The sequence below is a fragment of the Fukomys damarensis genome, unplaced genomic scaffold, assembly GCF_012274545.1.
Source record: "Fukomys damarensis isolate Sample0158 unplaced genomic scaffold, DMR_v1.0_HiC HiC_scaffold_4, whole genome shotgun sequence".
NCBI lineage: Eukaryota > Metazoa > Chordata > Mammalia > Rodentia > Bathyergidae > Fukomys > Fukomys damarensis.
In genome coordinates, this window is record NW_022900916.1 from 24844514 (window position 1) to 24867833 (window position 23320).

General features: G+C 33.5%; 1 protein-coding gene across 3 annotated transcripts in view; it reads right to left on the reverse strand.

The window, feature by feature from the left end:
- Positions 1–872: 872 nt before the first annotated feature.
- Positions 873–23320, reverse strand: part of Fam126a (family with sequence similarity 126 member A) — a 67478-nt gene continuing 45030 nt past the window's right edge. For 2 of the 3 annotated variants that reach the window (XM_010641107.3, XM_010641108.3), the window contains exons 8-11: positions 18512–18628; positions 16059–16146; positions 14735–14894; positions 873–2822 (exon numbers count right to left, since the gene is read on the reverse strand). In XM_010641107.3, the coding sequence (XP_010639409.1) occupies positions 2248–2822; positions 14735–14894; positions 16059–16146; positions 18512–18628 (940 nt within the window). In that variant the 3' untranslated portion in view covers positions 873–2247. Of the gene's footprint in view, positions 2823–3596; positions 3893–14734; positions 14895–16058; positions 16147–18511; positions 18629–23320 lie in introns of all 3 variants that reach the window. The other variant, XM_010641109.2, reaches the window with a different exon arrangement.

Consider the following 23320-nt stretch of genomic DNA (forward strand, 5'->3'; position numbering starts at 1 on the left):
AAATGCCAATTTTGATTCACTAGGTCTGGTCTTGAAATCTTGTATTTTTACCAAAATGTCTGGTGATGCCAATTCACCTTATTGGTCCTCAGACCATATTAATAGAAAAGGTCTAGAATAATACCAAAATCAAGTTTCATTACCGTGGTAGAATATCAAAATCTGTTCTCTCATCTGTGCCAGCTAAGGTTTCTTCAAACTTACTCTACATTTCTAATTTTTTGTGACTTGCTTAAAATGCCAAACTCTTTAACTTACTTCTTAATACCATAATATCAATACTGTTAGTAACTCTGCATAGGGAAATTTGTTAAATAATTAGGAAAAGACAATTAAGAAATTCACAGTAATATTTTGCACATATTTTAAATTGTATATAAGATTACTATCAAATTAATACAAAATCAACTCTAAATTCCAGTTTTTGACTACCATTTATTCCAATAGATATTACCCCATTCTATTACTAGAACTAAAAATATCAGATTCATTCTTGATAAAAATCACATTATATTCAAGGCTAATGAGTGAAAAGTAGTTCATGATTTTTGAAGAATTGGATTTAAACTTATGGTCAAAGCAATTATGATTTTTAAAACTACTCAGTGTAAATGCTTGGCACTGTTCAACACATGAGTTTTTACAGACTGTATCTGAGCTGTGTATAAGCAAATACAAGGGGGAAATACAAGCGTGTTTTCTTTGTGACCACAACAGGAACCACGAATAAGGAAACCACTGTTTACAGAAAGTGAAAGCCGCTTCCAAGTGTACAGCTTCCAAGGCCTTCCTCCCTAACTACTTACTCTCATCCTCAGCCTTGCTTCCTCCTCTCAGTCTCATTCTTTCTCCCTCTTCATCCCTCTCTCCCTCTTCCTCCGTCTCTCCCCCCCTCTCTCCCTCCCTCTCTCCCTCCTCTCTCCCTCTCTCTCCCTCTCTCTGAATTATTGCTTAAGTATACTTCCTTTACAGAAAACCTCCACCATAGCTGCAATGGCTACCACTAGCAAATACCAAAGACGAAGCCTTTACGTCCATCTAGAGGTCACACCATCTCTTGTAGCTACATAAATTTATTTAGCTTCTGCCTGACTGCCTTTCTTATTCTTATTTTTGGCTGGGGGTAACTGATTATTCTTTCTATATCATAAAAAACATTTAAAACAGGCCTGTTCACAATCAAGAAATACATTTCGTTTTTTCAGATTATTTAAGAAGACAAACATAAACAACTTTAAATTAGTTGATATATAAATGTCCTTTGTCTATATTTCACTATATATTTTCTTTCGTGACATCGTACAGATGAAAAACTTATCTAATTTCCTTCATTTGCACGTAAAAATTCAATATTACACAGTTGACACTGGTATCTTGAGAGCTGTGTTGCAAAATTTACAATGATTTCCAGGAAGTCTTCAGTGATGTGTGCTCTGAATTATAGGAATCCAAACTAATTCAGATTTCCAAAGTCCAGCAGCAGGATCAATCAGCTTTATGGCCTATTATACCTTAGGAACTTAAAGGAATTTTCACCTGCTAAACCCAGATCAAACACTTCATAACAAAATTATCTGCCAGCAATCTTAGTTTTGATATAAAAATATTCCAAAGATATCAACAGATATGCCCGTGCCCATCTCCTGGAACCACATAATAATCACATGATAACTCCTCTGTGAGTTGTCAGGTGTTTTCCAGTGCTTTGAATAAACTGTTCTAATCTTAAAGATGACCTGGCTGTAAGCATTTTTTTATCAGCACTTTTCATAGTAATCATTTTTGTTTTTTCATGTGCCTGTTTTCCAGGGCAGCTGGCTAAAAAGCCAGCTGTGGAATTCCTGAACTTCTCTGCCCCATCTCATATAAGCCAGTTCCCTTATGTGGAGATGCCCTTTGACTGTGAAGGGCAAACACACAGCTACCAAAATAGAAAGTATTGAAAACAAACTCTAAACATCACAGGAGATGTAACCAACTTGATCAGACAATCTGCCAACATTTATTGTCCGACGACAATCTTAGGATAACCCAACTATAAGAAAAAGAAAAGACTCAAATGGGGAGGGAGGCAAACCAAGAAATAACAAAATAATATTTCAACTTACTGCAACCTAGACATTATTTCCTTTCTTCAGAATTTAAGGGCTCATGTTAGGAACAGGCATGAAAGAACTAGGGCACTTTCATTACGAAGCAGTCATATTTCCAGATTTACTGGTTATAAGAAGAAAACTATATTACAAATTAATCTGTAGACAGAGTAATGCTAATACTAGGTGGTCTCTGCTGACCTGCTTGATACTTCATTGGAAGTTCAGTCCTTTCTGAAACATAAATAAACTTTTCTTCTTGGAGACTACAAGCAGAAAACCTATTTGCATCTGTCCCAGTCCCACAACCAATGGCAGATGATGGGTTATGTGGGACTGTGACACCACTGACCTGTTCAAAGGATTTACTAAAAACAGTCGCTGCTGTCTTGGCCAAACCATGGCTACTAGGCTTAGGTAGGGACTGGCTGGTGGTTAAAGTTAGTCTCTTCAAAGAGAGAAGTTCAAGGTTCTCACTTTGGGCTCTCTGTGTATGTTTTCGAGCAAAGTGATCTTTACAAGATTCCCCTGTAGTTTCTTTTTCTTTTCCTCCAGTTTTGCTTCCTCCTGACCGTCTCTGGTTCTTTCCTACACTTGTCTTGTTACTACAATTGTGACTACTGTTTGATAAACCCGACTGGCTGGTACTAGAGGCAGCCCTGGAATAAAATCCCTCGTCAACTTCAGATATCTCCATCAGTTCTTCTTGACCTGTAAATTCAGTATTTCCTAAACAAAGAAATGACAAAGATCAATTAACATTAAGTTTCTTAAGCAATTTTTAAAAAGATTAATACCAAATCCATTATGTTTAAATCAATTAAACTGTAGCATAATTTCACAAAGCAACAGATTAGAGAACAAAATCAAAGGATGAACTGAAAATTTATTCTATAAAATGTCAAAAATGGTTCACTGTAATTAAATGACAGTAACTTAGAGTATATTAAATATAAAGCATGCCATAAACCAAACCCTACTGTGGTTTTAGAAAGAGTTCCTCTATTATTCATGCAAAAGATCAGAGGCAATTAGAAAATTTATCACACATTAAAATGAGAGGAAAACTTTCCCCAGTAGCAAAGCAGTAAAAATCAAAGATATAGCTGAAGAACTTTTTGAAAAATAGCATTAGAATATTTTTAAGAGTTTTCTTAGAAAGTTGCATTCTCCATTCTGGATTATCTTACTAATAAAAAAAAATCAGATAAACATTAAAGTAATATCTATATTATCATTCATACAATAGATGACAAAATATAAAAATTAAAAAATAATTTTAGTTACCAAAGCATAAAGCAGAAAATTGCTCCAAAAGCAATTTTCTGCCTCGGTTTTCCTAACAATTTACTGAGAGACAATATAGGCATAACCATTCCAAAGAGCATGGAGTCATTGAGAAACTGTGATGCATAATTCATGCACTTTATTAGAAGACATGCAAAAATTTTGTGACTGCAACTGCTGCTAAACATGCATCAGTGGCCCTTTGCCTTAAGATACCTTGGAGTGCAGCTATAAAGTGCTCTGCTAAAACTGCACTCTGCCAGGTGAGTTTATTCCATCCTCCATCATTTTTCTTACAGATTTTTGCCTCCTGATCTCTGGCAAGCCTTTGCTCTCAGCTCTAGGATCTGTGGCTGTTTCCTGCACACCCTGCATATGCTGAGCATCAATCTCTCCTAGTGTTCTGCCTTTTTCCCCATTCCCGGTTCTCTCTCCGGACACATTTGTGATACTAATCTCAGGAATGACAAGGATGCCCAATTCAGTAGTATCATTATTGTTGTCAGGTTGCTCTAGAATTGAAGATGATAAGACAAAATGATGGCTGAAAACAAAACAAAATAAAAATGCAAAACAAGAAAAACAAAAGTTCCAAAACAAAAACTGGACAACAGAATGTTATGAATTAAGCAAGTATTTACATCATAGAAATTTCTGTAATTTACAATACTCAGACAGCACTGGAGACAACAGGCTCATGTTATTTAATTTTAAATAAGAAAGAAAAAAATTCACAGAGCATTGTTCATGATATGCATTTTTCCACACATATTTCACATGGAACATGAAACAAAATTTTTAAATAAATGAAAATACAAGTTTTAATGTTTTTAAGATCATACTGTGACCACTTGAACTTATATCAATCCTTAGGCAAATGTGGAAGGGTGTACAGGCAAAACTAGCTCTTGTCAACATTAAGAACAACACTACTATTTGGGAAAATGCTTATTCACTTATTTCATGATTAGTAATGCAACAGGTATGGGTTTTTTTCTCATATACATATTATCTTCCATACTACAGTAAATATAACTGTGGCCATGATAGAATTAGGCAATTAATTTCTTCAGATACATACTAATTCCACAAATTTAGGCCAATCTATAATAGCTACTATGATAGAGAAAAATAAAAAGACAGTTTTAAAGCTGTCAAGTAAGTATCTGTAGTAAATAGAGGAAAATAACATATCTAGAATAGGCCAGCAGTGAAACTAAAAAGTTCCAACAACATAAGAGTATATAAGACAGTATGAACTCTATAAAAATGTAGACTACTAATCTACTCCAAGAAAATTACCCTCTAGTTTCAAGTGTTTTTATTAATATGACTGTCAAACTATCACTAATGGTACTAAAGTCTGAGAAACAACACAAGGTAGTAAAAGAACAGAGGTCAGAGCCACACTTTCCTGACTCTGGCACAGTGATAATCACCTGGACATTAGGAGTTTTAAAAGCTCCATTTGACTAATGTGCAACAAAGTTTGGAGACCCCCACTCTACTCTGATTCTTTCACATAAAACTTTAAAGTTGTTGGGGGTGCCCCAAACACTCCAACCTAGCAGCAGTATGCACTTGTAAATGTCCTCTCCTCAAAGCTTCTGTTGCCCTGTGCTGGTGAAGCAATGTGTTCATATAATTATCTCCCCTTAACTTAGTGCTTCATATACTTTTAACTAAAGGTTTGCTAAGTGAAGTTCTTAGTTTTCAGAAAGCCCAAAGAATACTGGTGAGGTAGGAATGCACTGCTGTTTCTGGATCCTAATGAAGGAAAGTTCAATGCGACCAAAAAATTCCAACCAAGCCTACTAACAATTGCTAACATCTGTCTTCAAAGTGAGATCAAATATGGGCTGGGGATTTAGCTCAGCAGTTCAGTGGCCTGCCTTGCAAGCACAAGGACCCGAGTTCAATCCCAGGTACCAAAAACAAACAAACAAACAAACAAACAAAAAAACCAAACAAAGTGAGGTCAAATAAATTCTTATTGAAATACATGCCAGAGGTCACTACAACTTTAGAGTAAAATCACCATGGTGCTGTTTGGTGACAGCCAAGACTTGTTTGTTCATTTACATTGTAGAAGCCATTTCAGAAAAGAGCATTAAGGGGACCTTTAGTCCAAAAGGAAAAAGCTAGAAGTTATCCAGACAGAAAAATGCCAATGAATATTAAAATTTAACAAAGATTTAAGACATGCATTAGACAGCCTAATAGAATAGAGAATACTAACCCTAGGTTTTTTAAAAGTGTTCACATATATTATGCAATTACATTCTCAAAACAGTATGTTAATAAAGCTTCCATTTACAAGAAAGGAAACTGAAGTTCGGAAAGAGCTACACAAGTATTCAGTGAGGAAGCTAAACAGTGGAATCTTCTGACTTCAAATGTCTATCTTGATATACATTCTAATTCTTCAATTCATTAAAGTCAATATGAGTTCAAAATCCTCTGACATCTCCCAATTAGATTTAATTTATTTACTTAGGTTCCTGGTCATTTCACAGAAAACAAATAATTTACTCTGGCTTAAAAGAGAGCCAGAGAAAATAAATTCTGGAAGAATACCTAAGAGAAGTCTTAACTCTCAATTTTAGTTTTTTAAATTTTTAATTGTTTTCTTTTAAGATGCCAATGGATGTTATTAATGTAAAATAGTGCTTCTATGGTAGAAATTTGGGGAAAAAACCCCTAGAAAATGACAAGAGGAATATTATATTAAACAGCAGAAGGCAATTGAATTGTTAATCACATTGACAGGACAGTGATAAAGATCTGCAGCCTGAGAAGAAATTATATTAAATTTATTTCAACCATGAAATTAAATGGCATGTAGAAAAATGAGATCATGTTTTCCCAAAAGAACAAATTTTTGACTAATTAGTATATATGCTATCACTAATAAATGGTAATAGATTTTTTAAACTGCTTATTTAATTCATAAAAGGAAAAGCATGCAATCTATACAGAGCAAGAAAGAACAGAAACATTAATTCTCAGGAAAATTACAGACTAAGATAAAAAGATAATTATCTAGATCAAACAAATACTTGTTACATGACCTTGCTCCTGAATCCTGTATCTCTGACTTCTTCCCCTATGTAACGCCATGACCCAGGCTCCCCACACATACTTTCTTATTGGCTTCCTGGATGTCCTCCGGGCTTGGAAGGCTTTCTGCCAGATAGCTGAAGGGCTCATCTCCTTTGGGTTTTCTCTGTGAAGCCTTTTCAGTGAAGCCTTCCAATTCAATCCATTAAAAGTTTCAATACCCCCTATATTTCATATATCCTCATCCCCATTTTGTTTCTTCTTCTTAGTACTCTCTAGCCTAAACATATTTATTTATCTTGCTTACTAGATGTAAGTTTCAGGAGGGCAGAAGTTTCTGCATACTAAATACCTGGAAAAGTAGTCTGTATGCAGTAGGCACCTAATGAATGTTTGATTAATTGAATAAATTTCCTGTTATGACATGAAATTATTATTGGAATGAATAAAAGTGAATAAACATGCAGAAGATATGAGAAATGTAAGCTAGGAACGTGTCATTTTTTCTTTTATCTAGACAAGTAATATATAGCTTAAGTTAATATGAATTTTTAAGTGGCAAAGAAAAACACTGTTTTGAAAAGTAAAGTAGCTATTGATAAATATAGATTTACAAAAAGATCTTTTTTAAATGTATAGTTGTTTTTATATAATTTAAAAATAACACACATAAAGAAGGGTAATTAATCTTTCCTTTAAGAAAATTATATAGAAGGTATTTTAAGTGAATACAAATGTATAAAAGAATATTTTTATGCAAAATAAGTTATGATTAATTCACACCTACAAAAGGATAATATTTACATTTGACTTCAAATAATTTGAAAAAGATCCAAAGAACAATTTCTCAGAGTATATTTTATTTGTATAACCTCTATGTGCACAAATAGCTACACATATCTCCATATGGGGAAACGAAGAGTATTGAAGAATACTTTTAATAGACATTTCCAAATTAGTTTTTAAAAACACTCAAATAATTTCTCCCTAAAAAACTTCCTCTAGTTTTGAGGGGGAAAAAATGAAGAAAATTTCAAATATCATTAAAACATCATGAAATTTGTGATTTCTCTTATGTAATTTTATAATTCAAAATATCTATTCTATATAATTAAAAATATCTATTCCTCTTATGCAACAATCCCAGTTTTTGCCCTAATTTGTTTTATGGCTACCCTATTATTAAGAATGACAATTTTAATAAAGGAACAATTTACCTACAGAGTTTACAAATCTCTGCTCTCAGACTAAAGGAGTCTATGACACAAGAGACCTACAAATGTGAAAATCCTAAGATAAGCAGAAGCTTTGAAAAACTATACTTTTAATATTGGCAACACACAATTTTAACAGTAATTATAAAAATATTAGTGTAAATTCAAAAGACATAGTACATTCACTTACAATTCATGATTTAGATATTTTAAATGGCATAGATGACTAGAAAAATTCAAAATCTTTAATCCAGCTATTTTATTATTATAATCTATTTTAGTCAATGGAATAAAATTGTTATATATATTCACTTGTTAGGCTGTAGCTTGCAGTATTATTTGATAGCAAAAAATTAGAAACAAACTATTTTATATATATGAGACATGGGTAAGTAAATGACAGAACATCAATGTCATATTCTGTAGCCATTAAAATATTAAAATGTTAATTTAACAAAAACAAAATTTTTAAAAATTTAACAAAAAATACTCAAAATGTAGACAGAATAAATTGTAAAAATACATATTCATATGTATATGTATGTATGCATAAGTACTGGAATAAATGAATATCTCCCATTCAGTTTACTATCATGTTGTTGAATTATATTTAAATAAAACAAGAAGGAACAAATTGCTCATTCTAAATTATAATTTTTAATCATCCATTCACTGAGCCATGTATTCATCTACAACTGACTGAGTCTGGTGGCAAGGAAAAAGGCTACTTTAAATGGGTGGTCTGGGGAACTTTTTTATAGTAGGGAAATTTGTGCTGAGATTTGAAAAATGAAAAAATGCAGGGCCAGGGATTTAGCTCAGTGGTTCCGCTGGTCCCAAGTTTGATACCCAGTACAAAAAAAAAAATGCTGGTTGGCTACACAATGACCTGAACAGAATTCAAAGTGACACCTTTTCATCATTCAAATTATAGCACAAATATCCCAAATACCTCTACAAAGCCCCAAAAGTAGAAATGACAGTATGTTAAAGTGACAGAAGGCAAGTCTAGTGAATCAAAGTAAAAATGGTTATAAAGTGTGACCAAAGCAGTAGGTCATCTATGCGACATTACAGAGGCTAGATTTCATTCTGATTGCAATGGGTAGCCATTGAGGGTTATGCAGATAAATATTTGCAACTTTTTATAATTTTTTTAATCAGTAGAAGTCACACTGTATAACAAATATTGGGTGTGAAGTGTGTCCCAAGTTGGAAAAGAGCACTGTAGCAATACTCAATCTCAGCCAAGAATTTGCAAAGCAGATAAGAGGAAATCAAAGCAGCTACATAAACACAATATAAGGACTAGAAAGTTAAAGGGGTGTGCTCTGAGCAAGGACAAAAACATTGATTGAAACACAGAAATCTAGGCTCCAAAGCCAGAAGTAAACTTTCTGGGTAAGAAAAGAGCAGCCTGGGGCACAGAGAAAAACAGTCTGTACCAAAATGATTTATTTAAATTCACTACAGCCATTTCCAGTTTCTTTAAGAACAATCATTCCAGTGTTTCACCTTTACTGTATACACAGTATATGATAGAATTTACCTTTTTGAGAGGGATTCATACACCCTCAATAACTTCTTTAATCATCTTTATTAAGTCTCAAATTTTAAAAACAATTTCAAGAATTGTAGCATATGGAGGCCGTTGGACCAAGTGAATCTTTATAATTATCCTCATGACCAAAGGGACCAAAAAACAGGTAAGCAACATGTATTACAAAACTATCTATAAAAATGTATTTCTTGGCCGGGTGTGCTGGTTCACACCTGCATTCTCAGCACTCAGGAGGCAGAGGCAGGAGGATCACTACGAGTTCAAAGGCAGCCTGGGCTATGTAGAAAATACTAGGCCAGACTGAACTACACGGTGAGACTGTCTCAAAAAACAAAACAAAACAAAAAACTATATTTCTTCCTTGTTGTGCAACATGCAGCAAATGTCCATAGAAGGGGAAACGACAGAGTGTTCAATAATAAATAACTTCTTTAACTACAGCAAGAATTATACAAGACCTCCTTAATAAAAATGTAAAACAGTAATTTAAGAACAAGTATTTTTGCCTCATAAGACCAATAATTCTGAATTATCTTGCCTGTGTTGAAAATTTTACTTTATTATATCTGAAAATATAAAAAGATTTTTTTATTTTCTTCAAAAATTGACTAAGCCAAGGCTCTGTATAATCTCTTTCCTCTCTTAAATCTAATGTTCATATGTGTCAAGCATATTGACATGATATTTTAGCTCTTTGGTTAATATGTCCTTCTTCTTTGAGTCATATGCATTTCCTCTTATTTTGCTCACCATGAATATAAAGTTTCATATCAAATATGCCAGTTAAAATTTGTGCAACACTTGGATATTAAAAAAATGCTTATTTTTGGTGCCAATGTTTCTTCATCTCTATTGAGAAAAGAAAATTTATTCCTTAAATAGCATCTTAGAATCTGAATGCAACATGGCTTCTCAAAGTGATACTGAAACATTTAAGTCTTTTTATAAAGCTGTCAGATAATTTTCTAATTTTCTAAATTTCTTTAATGAGTATAAATAATATTTAAAAGAAAAACTTGGGCATTATAAATTTCTAATTGGAGATGAAAGAGTGTTCCAATAGCCAATTCTTAAAGTTGGCTATTTTGACCTTAAATTACCATTTTTTTCAAATATTTCTCTAACTCTTAGCAACTTTATTTTTCCTCAATTTAAAATTTCTCATAGTCATAACATCTCTGATGCACAAAATAAATATTCCATCTCCAGATTCATGACAGAATACCTTCTGCAGTATCTAGAAAGATGATCTGAATTGTTTGAATATTTATAAACAATTGTATTAAAATATTTTACTGATATGTGCTTATAATGTTTCATATTTGTTCAGTAGTTATAAAGTTAGCACTCTTCTGCTTTATGAATGATATTATATGACAGAAATTTATTAATATTTTACAAGCCAGGCATAGCACTGCATACCTGTAATCTCAGCACTCTGGGAAGCTGAAGCAGGGAGGATCTCAAGTTAAAGACTGCTCTGGGAAACTTAAGACCCTGTCTTGAAATAATAAAATAAAAATCTAAAAAGGGCTGGGGTTGAAGTTCAGTGTGAAGGACCTGGGTTCAACCCCAGGTTGAACTACAATCCCCAGTATTAGAAAAGAAAAGGAAAGAAAGGAAGGGAAGGAAGTAGGGAAAAAGGGAAATGTTAACATCTTCTACATCACTAACCAGTTTTTTAAAAATTAGTTTTGAAAATGAATTTCATCTTTTTATTTTTCTTATTTTTCCCCTCATCTAATAATTTAGTAAGAAATTATTGATCAAATTATGACACAGATCAACAATTCAGTTGTTTTTCAGTAATGTAATCACTAACCACTTTGAATTGATTAGTTCATTCATAAAACTGGTAATTTGAATTCCTTAATTTTAGATAAACTTGTTTGAGAATACAATCAAATGCGAAAGTACACATGTTATATAAGTTTAATGATTTTTGTTTTAATTGCTGTAGCACTGAAACAGAGGTGCTCTAACTTTATTATCTGACACTTATATCACTACTACAGACAGAATTTGAAAAAGTAGCCAATAGAAATTTACCAAGAATACAATTATTGTGTAGCTAATAAAACAATTAACTCCTAAATAATAATCAGCCTGTATGTGGTGCTTTAAACTATACCAAGTGTTTTTCATTTACTTTTGTGTCTCATCACAAATACCTAAGTGGAAAGAATGGTAGGGAATAATAAAGAATTAAGATTTCACTAGATAAGTCTTTTATTAGATATCAGTCAGCAAAAATCATAAGCACTCTATATTTGCAGCCATAACTTAAATAGGGGACTTCTATAGAATGAAGGAGTGGTATTTCAATAACTATCTTAAAAGAAAGGAGGAAAATTGCTTATGTGGTACCAAGTATAGGTAATTGGTTTTAAATGGAAAAATAATGAGTCATAATAGTGGTGGTAGTCAGGGGGAACAGGAAAAAAATAGCAATCATTTGCACAGAAAGAGTGGTAGCAATGGAAAAGTACAGGGAAATAAGATTCTAGACTGTACACTAGAATATTTTCCTTTTTTTGGTATTGGGGATCAAACTCAGGCCCATTGTGCTTGCAAGGCAGGCAGCAAAACCACTGAGCTAAATCCCCAGCCGTGTAAACTAGAATCTTGGTGTACTGCAGAATCATTTAGGGATTCAAGAAAAGGGACTCTAACAGCCACAGTGGCAGATGATGAAGATCCTTCAGAAATGACTACAGAATTAGAGCATATTTATAAAGAAATACCTTGTTTTCCATTTAGCTATTATATTTGCTTTTGAAAAAAGTAAATACTCAAGCAAAAATTCCTTTTCATTATCAATTTTAAAATTAATATATTATTTCTCTAAATTTCTGCCTATTTTTCTTATTAGAATTTTCATTTTGATTCGTTATGATCATAACCTATTCATTCTCTTATTTAATTCTTTTTGAAGTTCATTGTATTACTGTCCTACAATTGAATTTTACTTTAAAATGGTGACTTCTAGATAGCCCTGAATTTATAGGTAAGTTAAAAATCTGTTTGAAAAATATACCTTTCCCTTGATTTATCTACAATCTATAGAGTGATAGAAAATTAATACTATAAAAATAAAGCTGTTTATTTATAAAATTATGGTCCTTAAAAGTGAAAAGCAGCAATTCTACATTAGTTTTACATTAGTATGCTTGGCATGGAATTATACAGTCATTAAAATTATCTCAAATGTAAATACAAACTTTGAAATGCTTGAAAAACATTAAGTTAAGCAATGCTAAAATAATCTACTGAAAAGCAGGAAAGATCAGGAAAACATGGTATTGTCAAATAAACTACAAAATATTACCTGTGTTGAAATGTTGAAACTAACCTCATTTAATTGAAATGAGGATGAACTATGTGGTAAAAACCAAGACTACCCTAAAAAGGGAGAATAAAACCCATCTCTAAAGCAGATAAGAGGGACCTTAGAGTTGTGGTACTTTACAGTGCACTAGACAAAGGAAATTTACACTACAGAATAAGGCAAATAAGGCTAAACTGTATTCTCTACCTGCTCATGCATGTCACTTGCTTTTTATAGCTCATTCCCTTTTATATCTCCATCTATGACTTTTTTGTTATCATAGTCAAGAGTTGCTGAAGTGTTAGAGTTGTGAACTCCAAATAAACACAGGGGAAAAAGTAACAAGAGGCTACTTTAATAGGCCACAGCCCTAAGACAGAGTATAAACCCCTCAAATGGTAGGCAAAATGGAACCTAGAAAACAGGTAAGAATAGATAAAATTGATTCAACTAGTATTCTCTTTTGCTTTGCTAATTCTTTCCCATGAAATATCTCTGGAAAGTAGCTTCCATTTCACCATAGAGTTCATATCTCCCTCTACTAAAACACTCAGGATACACACACACACACACACACAGCTACTACAAAGGACTATCAATGTGTTTCACATATTTAACTGTAAGACCTAAATCCCTCCTTGCCCCCCCATGCAAGAATGGCAAGTGGAAAAGAAATTAAATTTTATTCTTGTATTTCCTGTAGTACTAATGTGGGAACAATCATGGCCATAGTCCCCAGCATGATTAGTTTGTTGCCTCTGGACCTATTTTCATATATGAATACCAAAGTAGAAAAGCTAATATTTAGGGTACCATCACATCTAATTGAAATACTTCCTACCTGTGATGATTTAGCCTTATTCGGTAGCATTATTTTTATTGAACAAACTGAACTATGTTTAGACTTTGTATATTTTAAATAGCACAATTTGCCTTGATTACAGCAAACAAAATCAACCCTTTTATTTCTTCCAATTAGACTTCTACAATTCTCATATTAACTTTAAAAAGAAAAAAATAACATGGGTTATCCTGGGTAATTTCATCATTATTCTTTTTTACATACAATCTTCTAGATTCTCTCACAGAAAAAAAAAAAGGCAACTGTTCTCATCATTAACTTTCCACTTTACAATACATAGCCTCATTCTTCTCACTTTCCTATTTCCTCTATAGAGACCATAGAGACAGCTGAAACCAAATACTGTAAAATATACCAAGAGGAGCTACCATTTCCTCTCAGTTTAAAGGAAGAAGAAAACAGACTAGATTTTTTTTTTTTTTTTTTTTTTTTTTTTTTAAAAAAAAAAAAAAAGAACTTATTTTTTTTTTTTTTTTTTTTTTTTTTGTACCAGGAATCAAACTCAGGACCTTGTGCTTGCTAGGCAGGCAGCGGAACCACTGAACTAAATCCCTGGCCAGACTAGATTTTGATTGTGCCCAAGAAGTGGTTTTTCTGTCTCCCAACCAAAGGTCACCTTCTGAAAAAGTTAATATTAATTCTCTTTTTACACTGACTCATACCACTGCAATAATTTCTAGATAGGAGGGAAATTACAAAAACAACAAGAAATTAATAAAAAATAAATGAAAAGAGAAGGAACAGACACAGGAAAGCACTAATGCCACCACGGTGAATGATATTAATTTGTAGTACAATTTTACGATAATAAAATGCAGCAGACAGGATGGAATGTTAACACAAAAAAACCAATCTTGAAAGATGAATAACTTCAGAAAAATGGAAATGCCCAGTCTGCATGAATACTATGGCATTCTTTACCAGGAAGTCCAGATAAAATGTCTCAAGTTTCTATGAGTTCTTCTACTTCAGTAAGTTACCTGCTACAGAGTCAATTGAGGAATAAGAAACATTCATTGAGGAATATCTGTAAATACTTAAGAACAGAAACCAAAAATGTATATCTTTCTATTCTCCTACTCTAATGAAATAAAACTTAAAGGCCAATATAATTTTTAAATAAATTTTCATTTCTATCTGTAACATAAGGGGCTCCATTTTCCTTTATTGTCTCTTGCCCCTGGGTGATAGATTAAAGGTATCTCATAGCTCTTTCTTCCAGGATACCATAGTAGTATTCAGCAATTAAGAAATTCTAGCACTATAAATATAGTGAAAAACAAGACAGAGCCACCAGTGCTCTAATTTGAAGAGTTACATATTTCTTACCATGTCTTTTCCACCTGTGACCTCTTATTGACATGCTGGTTACTGCATTTCTTGATATTCTAGAGGAAGTTGGTGTGATTTCAACTTGTATACACCTTGTGCCTTCCTTATTAGATTTCATGGCACCATGAGGCAATGAAGCCTTTATAGCATTAGCAACCTAAAAAAGAAAAAATAGTTTTAAGATTGGCATTAACAGATGTATTATTTTACCCTGAGATAAAACATGTGGCTAAATATCAACAGGTTTACAAAAAATATATTTTCCAATTCAAAAGATGATGGGGCCAGGAATTTAGCTCAGTGGTTCTGGTGACTGCCTTGCAAGTGCAAGGACCTGAGTTCAATCCCTGGTGCCCCCCTCCAAAAAAGAAGATGATGTATAAGTCCTGAAGATAAGGAGTAAAAATCTTATAACCTAAACCTAACCCTAACTACCTGTTCATTTGATGACTGTTCAGATTTAGGATAAGGCATGCTGTTCAGACTTATGACCCATCTTTTTTATTTTGGGGGGGGTATAGTTCTGTGTATCTTGTTTATAAAGCCTCAATATCTTTTTTGTTACAGTATATCTTGTTTATACCGTATAATTTTTAATGATTGTGCTGTAGAGTACTATAGTTTTTATGTTCTGTTACACATTAAAATCCTGCGTGTAAGATTTAGGCAAATAAAAGCAAAGTCATCAAGTTGGAGTTTCCTTTGTTCTGAATATTGTAATGTACATACTATGTATAATTCCTCATTTAGCAACCAATTCATTTAACAATTCAGTCACAGGAATGGAACTTGGTCATTAAACAAGGAATATCTATAGAAAAAAATAAAATGTATGTCATAAAGTTAAAAATTTCAAAATATTAAATTAGTTTTCCCAATACCCACTGCTCATTCATAAATGCATCTAACGTATGTTAAGAAGAACATTCTTGTAAGTAAAAGAGACTTATAAAGTAGCTAAGAAGTTAGTGTAACCCAGGTATGGTGGCCCATGCCTGTAATGACAGCACTTGGGAGGCAGAGGTAGGAGGATCCTTGTGAGTCTGAGGAGAGCCTGGGCTATATAGTGAGTTTAAGGCCACCTGAACTACAAAGCAAGTCCCTTTCTAAAAGTCCTCCCCCTCAAAAAAAAAGAAAGAAAAAGAAAGTTATTCTAAGAAACTTTTCAAATTTTATATATGCCCTTTAAGTGTAAAATTTGCAAACATACCAAGATAACAAATCACTGAAAATTAAAGCACTATGAATAGCTCTTCTAAATTTATAGCTCTAAACTGAAAAATCATATTCAAAATTTTATGTAAATAAGTAAAGCACCTACCAGCAATGGCTCTGGATATAATTCTAGCTGGGCTCGGTATATAATATCATCCAGTGCTTTTTGAGCTAGATCCCATTCTCCATTATATCTATAAAATTAAATAAAATGTTATCTTAATTCTATATAATAGAACAAAATGTAATGAAGATTATCATGACTGAGGAAAGTAACATCACATTAATACATTGCTTAACATTCTACTCCCCTTAAAATGTATTTTTAAATCTTTGAATTCCTTTCAATTATATCTTAAAGCTATTAATAGTAAAGAAAATTTTATAGACGTATATTTCTTCTCTAAAGAACATGACTATTTATAGAACAGAAATCGAAAAACAGATAAGGCATTTTCAAAGCAGTTATAATTTCAAGCAAGTCAGATCCAGTAAATTATATACCTTAAGAGAATGTTCAGAACACTCAACGATCAAATTATTTGGTAAATTCCATGGTTTTTAATGAGAATTTACCACACCACCACTCAGCATTTTGAATAGTAATTTCTTTGCATTCTGATGGTCATTTAGTAATGTACATGATGTATGTTGCAAATATGAGACATGAGGAAAAAAAGTGTGTAATATATAAACATAATTTTCAAAGATGCCAAATCCTTTCCAAAAATACTCAATGACAAAAGTAAACAGATATATAGGTTTGATCATCTGTCAATAAAATAAAGACATGTGAATGTGAGTTACATTGTGCGTGAAAGTGAGGCCTAAAATACTGAAGAAAGCATTATTACCATTCTAAAAATAAGATAAATCCATGTAATGTCAAAATCATAACTTTTCATGAATCCAAAAAAGAGCTGAGGTCACAGGGCAACTCCAAAGTCTAAATTGTAAGGAGAGGTGGGCCACAGTGCAAGTGGGTAAGAAGAATTCAGATAAACTTTTTAACAAACTCCTAAAAGCCAAGATGCTAAAAGCTGGTTCATGGCCTAGCAGGAAAAGACAAAATCTCTGGGAAAACATACAGAAGAAGCTCACAGCCCTTGGCAGGCTGTTCTCCACAATCTCTCAAAGACACTCTTGAGAAAGCCTGGAAACGGGAGGGGACCACAGAGTGCTGCCCTTGAGGGTGCAGGCCTGAAAATGAGTGACCAGTAGGGTGGGAAAGCACAAAGACCCAGCCAGGCCTTTTTCTCTCTATGGAACTAAAGTATTAAGGCTTTGGGGAAAGCAGCAGCAAACCTTTTCATCCTCAGAGATTAAAGTGAAGGCTCTGAAGGAAAGGAAAAGTACCTCATTCTCTGCTAAGATCATTAAGGGTCTGGTACCACTGCAGGAGCAGCAGGAACAGAGAAACTCTTATCCCTGAGAAGCAGGAGCAAGGAAATCGAGGTTGAATCAGGATGACAGAGAACACCACTTGCCATCCCAATCCTATCGCCACCGGCCTGTATACACCTAGAACCAAGCAATAGCACTCTACTGCTGGAGGAGGGGCCAGAACATGGACAGAGACCCCCTCCATGGTGCAGGAACACAAAGCTTGAAGCTACTGAAAGAACAGAAATATTAAGGAAAATTCTCCAGTTCAAACCCTAAATCCCAGGTAGCACAAGAGGAATGTAAAGTGATGCAATGAAGTAACCATGGCAACAAAACCCAACCCCCACTAACCACCTGTAATAATTCCACTAGCAGTTAAGAAAAAAGCCATACCTCATTTTCAGACATAAATATTTACAACAGTCTCTATTTTCCTACCTCAGAAGAAAATCATGAACAATCAAAACTTATAATGCATACCACAAGCAAAAGGGGGAAATCGTGAATGGATACAAAATAGAAATAAATTCAGAGATGACCAAGATGTTGAAGTTATCAGGGAAATTATAATTAATATATTAAATGCTTAGTAAAAAAGATAGGGTTCAAAGAAACAGACTGAACATCAGTATTAGAAATCAATAGTAATAATAATATACTATTTCTGATCAAAGAGGCTTTAAAATACTTCTGAGGAGCTAAAGTTTCTGCAACCAAAAGGATTTTCATTGAAAGTGGAGAAAAAAAATCTATTTGGAAAAAAAAGAGTACAATACTAAAGAAAGAGATCAAGGAAAATATTTAAATAGTGTATTTAAGTTTTCATTCTGGCATAAAGAAAAATGAAGTATTTTAACTAGTTTCCAATTCTTCACAACTTTAAAAGGTATGTTTTAAATAACAAAACTATTAACAAGATCTTGATTCCTATTCTTCCATTAAAATATGCTACTTATCTATTAAGATAGTACAATACTAAAGAAAGAGATCAAGGAAAATATTTAAATAGTGTATTTAAGTTTTCATTCTGGCATAAAGAAAAATGAAGTATTTTAACTAGTTTCCAATTCTTCACAACTTTAAAAGGTATGTTTTAAATAACAAAACTATTAACAAGATCTTGATTCCTATTCTTCCATTAAAATATGCTACTTATCTATTAAGATTATATACAAGGCAAAATAAATTCCTGTTAACATTTGCACCATGAATCCTGAAGAAACTGGTATCCTACTACTTACACCTTTGTATTTTCTTACATGCTGTCGAGGATATCCACAAACACAGATTCTAAAAAGACCAAAATAAATATATTTATAAAATTTGTAAGTATTTAGGTAATTTATTTTTAACATTTAAGCCAACAATGTACTAGGCATACTCTCATTTCACACCTACTTATCTATGAAACAATCATTCCAAATAAGACATTTTTCTGCAACATTGTCCTGAACAAGTTAAGACTCAGAAAAAAAATGGGTAAAGCTAAAGTTATGGTAATATATTCACTTACTGGTTAGTTTACTAGGCTCACTAATTTTGGTCAATTCAATCATTAATAATTTTTAGCTAGCATAGAAACTATTATACGAAACTTGCCATAAATAGATCTGTGGTTGTATGATCTTTGATTCTGGACAAAGTTCTCAATACAAAATGCAGGATCAAAAATTTTCTAGAAGTTACACTTAAACACCTTGCAATACACTGTAATAAGTTTAAGATAGATTAAAATTTCAACGTTAAAAATCACGAGAGAAATAATATATAGATAGTTATATACTCTGCATCCTGCCTAAACATGATGCTCCAGGTAAAACTCTAAGAAAGATCAATAGATTTTACTCTTTTTCAAAGAAACTACCATAAACAAAATTGAAATATAAAAAATAAAGCGAGGACCAGTCATGGTGGCGTATGCCTATAATCCCAGCACTTCGGAGGCTGAGGCAGGAGGATCGCTGTGAGTTCAAGACCAGCCTGGGCTACACAGTGAGTTCCATGTCAGCCTCAACTACATAGTGAGACCCTGTCTCAAAAGCAAAACAAAACAAAACAAAAAAAAATATATATATATAATTATGGAGTACAAAATATAAGAAGTATTTACTACAGTGAATAAGAAGCCACCTAAAAGTCCAATACAGGAGACCAATTCTTTGAATCAAAGTATACTATAAGTAAAGATGTTTTGAAAGTCTAATTAAATGATGTGGGGGAAAGCAGCATAAAATAACCCATATGCAAAATCCCACGCTGTAATAAACAAATATATAGTCTGTCCCAAAACCTGCACATACATAGGCAGTTATCTCTGATCTTGCAGATTACAGTCCTGTTTTCTCCATTATGTTTATATGTATTTCCTAAATGTTCCACGATAAACACATACTTTTTAAAAAATAATACATTTCCATTTTTAAAAATTTACTAGAAAATAGCTGCTTTCTCATATATGATATGACTGATACAAACAACTTTCTTTCAATACAATTCGAGGCTGTAGAATATAATCACCACACCCTCCTGCAATCACTACCTGGAACTTTGCTTTATTTCCTCCATGTAATACATCTGAGCCTTCCCTTTAAAATGCCCCAGTACCACAAACTGTTGGGAGCAACTCTACATAATTTGAGGGAACAATGATTTGATTAGGCCTAGTTCTCCTGCCCACAGGCTAGCTATGGCATTTCAAGACATGGCTCCATTTTGGCCTCCGGTCACAGATAGGACTTCAATGGTCCAGTGATACTGGGATGCTCCAGGACAAGACTGCACCTGCTGAAGACATTCTGGGAGGAACAAAATCTTCATCTGCATAGCTCCTTGTTGTTCTAGGATTTCCCCTACCCCCTGAGTCATTTGTTACATTTGTTTCTCCTGTGTTACTGAACTCTCTGTCCTGAGTCAATTGTTACACCTGCGTCTCTGATGTGCGTAATAAATGGTGGTAGTTTCAGGACTTTCCTCTTTGCCACCAAGAACAGCATTGATCAGGCCCAAAGCTCAACTTCTTCTCAAAGTCTCATTTTTTCTACCCTTTCGGTATAATAAGTCAATTCACTTTGTGCTGTCGTAGCTTGCAGGAGACTAGGACTTACTGCAGAGGTTCTGTTAGCATCCCCTTTCCCTGTTCCCTACAACAAACTATTTCAAAAATTATCTTCTTGAGAATTTTATTAATTCAAAGACATTTTAAAGAATAAATTTGAGAGGACCTCAGGATTCTTTAGAACTGATAAAAGCAGGGAAACAACAACAACAACAACAAACATAGCTGCATGTGAAATAAAACCAAGTCTAACTTTATTTAACATTATAAAAACCATACCCAAACTTAAACACTCATCCTACTTTTATTATCTAGATCAGCAAATTTAGGACATTTTAGTTTCTTATACCTTTCACCTTTACAATAGGGATGGTAGTAAATAATAGAGAATCAATGTATAAAAAAGACAAGATTTTTCAGTTCATTTATTCAGTACATGCTTATTAGAAAGTGGTATTGTATCAGACAGTAGGGACACAGATGAAAGATGTAGTCCCAGAGGAATCTGCAGTCTAATTGTGGAGGATGCGTGGTAAGCAAATACTTGTAATAACTAAGTTCCAGAGGTGGCAGAGGACAGAATGGAATTTGGGTAGAAGAACTGGAGTCAGAGAAGGCTTCTCAGAAAGGTTCCTTCAAAACTAAGCCTAGAGGAAAAAGTGGTATTTTCTACCTGGAAAACGTAAGAAAGGGCACCAATAGAGGAAGGATGAAATAGCATGGCACTGAAGGGCCTGAGGAAATTTTAGAGGAGGACAAATAAGAGGAACTGGGAAATGACAGAAGCTGGCTACAGTATCTTATGACAGGATAGGTTTTATCATTATAGAAAATGGGAAGCGACCAAAGGTTTTTGTTTTAAGTAAGGCAGTAACATGATGACGTTTTTTATTTTGCTTTTTGCTTTTTTTGTGGGTTTTTTTTTTTTTTTTTTTTTTTTTGGTACTGAGGATCGAACTCAGGTCCTTGTGCTTGCGAGGCAGGTGGCAGAATCACTGAGCTAAATCCCTGGCCCTTTATTTTGTTTTGCTTTTGTTTTTTGAGACAGGGTCTCACTACATAGGTCAGGCTGGCCTTGAACTCACCGTGTACCTTCCAGGCAGGCCTCCAATCTTCTATGTCTCTGTCTCGCAAGTACTAGGATGACAGGCATGTGCCAACATACCCTGTGAGATTCTTCTTTTTTAATATACATATACTATTATCCTGGAGTGTGAAGAGTAGTACATTAGAAAATATGATCACAGAAGATCTTGCCAAGGAGGTGACATTTGAGCTGAGACCCAAGAGCCCAGTCCAGTGATGGCACATAAAGGCTTGACTCTTTCTGTTCATCAGAGCTCTACTCTGAAGTTCTCTAATGTTCCTTTTCAAATCCAAAACATATAGATCAGACCCCTTGCAAAAGAGCAGTTGAGTGGCATACTTTTATTTCTGTATTAAGCTTACTCTGTAGTCAAAGATAGATAATTTCCAAGTTCTTAAACTAAGTTAAAATGAAATCATTTTGAAGAGAATAAAAGAAAAAAATGGAAACAAATTTTTTATAAATATGGAGGGGAAGAAGAGTTGAAGGGAGGGGAGCAGAATGGGGTTAAAAAGAAGAATTAAGATATATTATGTATATATACAAATTCCTTATGATAAATGTGATCATTATGTATATCAAAAGTGTACCAACAAAATTAACTTTAAAAAATAAAATCCGGGGCCAGGGACTTAGCTCCGTGGTTCTGCTGCCTGCCTTGAAAGCACAAGGTCCTGAGTTCGATCCCCAGCACCAAAAATAAAATAAAATCCTTTCAGAGGGTACATTTTGTCAATATAGTTCTGGGAAAAGTTCTGTGTATTAATTTTTAAATGAAGAAAAAAAAAACTTGCTGTCATTCTCTGTTGAGAGGCATTTGTCTCAGAGTGAAAATAAACTTTTGAGATTGTTTTTAATATATTCTGAGTTACAAACTAAAGATAATTAGAAGCGCTATTCCAGTGAGGATATGTAGTGAGTTTATCTATTCATAAATATAAGACAATCTAAAGAAGAAAGGTTCATTACTATCAGATCTTCAGATCATCAGAACAGTAAGTAGCAATCTACTTTAAAAAGGGAAACAATTGCTTTTCTAATTTTTCACTTGAGAAATACTTAAAATTTGGTTCAGTTCTACTTAATAGCCATCTGGATAAAATATATAGAATATGAAATAAAATTAAACAATTTCAAAATGTCTTCCCTTTCTGTTCTGCTTTTTAAAAAATAGGCTGAAGGCCGGGAATTTAGCTCAGTGGTTCTGCTGCCTGCCTCGCAAGCGCAAGGTCCTGAGTTCAATCCCTGGTACCGGAAAAAAAAAAAAAAATAGGCTGAGGGGGAGAAGCAAATTAAGGAGAAAAGAGAGATAGAAGAACTACTTCAATAGTAATTAGCATTTTTTTCTTTTGTTGGTCTTTTGCTCTTCAAAATTAGGAACTAATAAAGACTATATTCTGTCATGTTCCTCAAATGTGTGTGCTCTCAGAGCCACACAATAAAATCATGTTCAAGTACACAGTTGAAGGAAACATTTTAATTGGATTATGAAAGATGGATAAAATCTATATAGGTTAAAAGAAGTTTGCAAATAAAATAACAAGTGATGAAAAAAAAATCAACCACATATTCCTTCAACAAGGAATGACCTAATATCAGATATGTTCTACAGCTTAAGGTATGGTGATAGTAAGCAGATGAGACCAAAAAAAAAAGACCACCAAGTGATATGTATATTCAACATCAGGGCACAATAACGTGACAAATGGCATTTATTGATGACAACAAAGTGGCTGACACTGTGTTAAGATATATGTGTGTGGGCTGGGGATTTAGCTTAGTGGTTCTGCTGCCTGCCTCGCAAGCACAAGGACACAAGTTCGATCCCCAGTACCAAAAA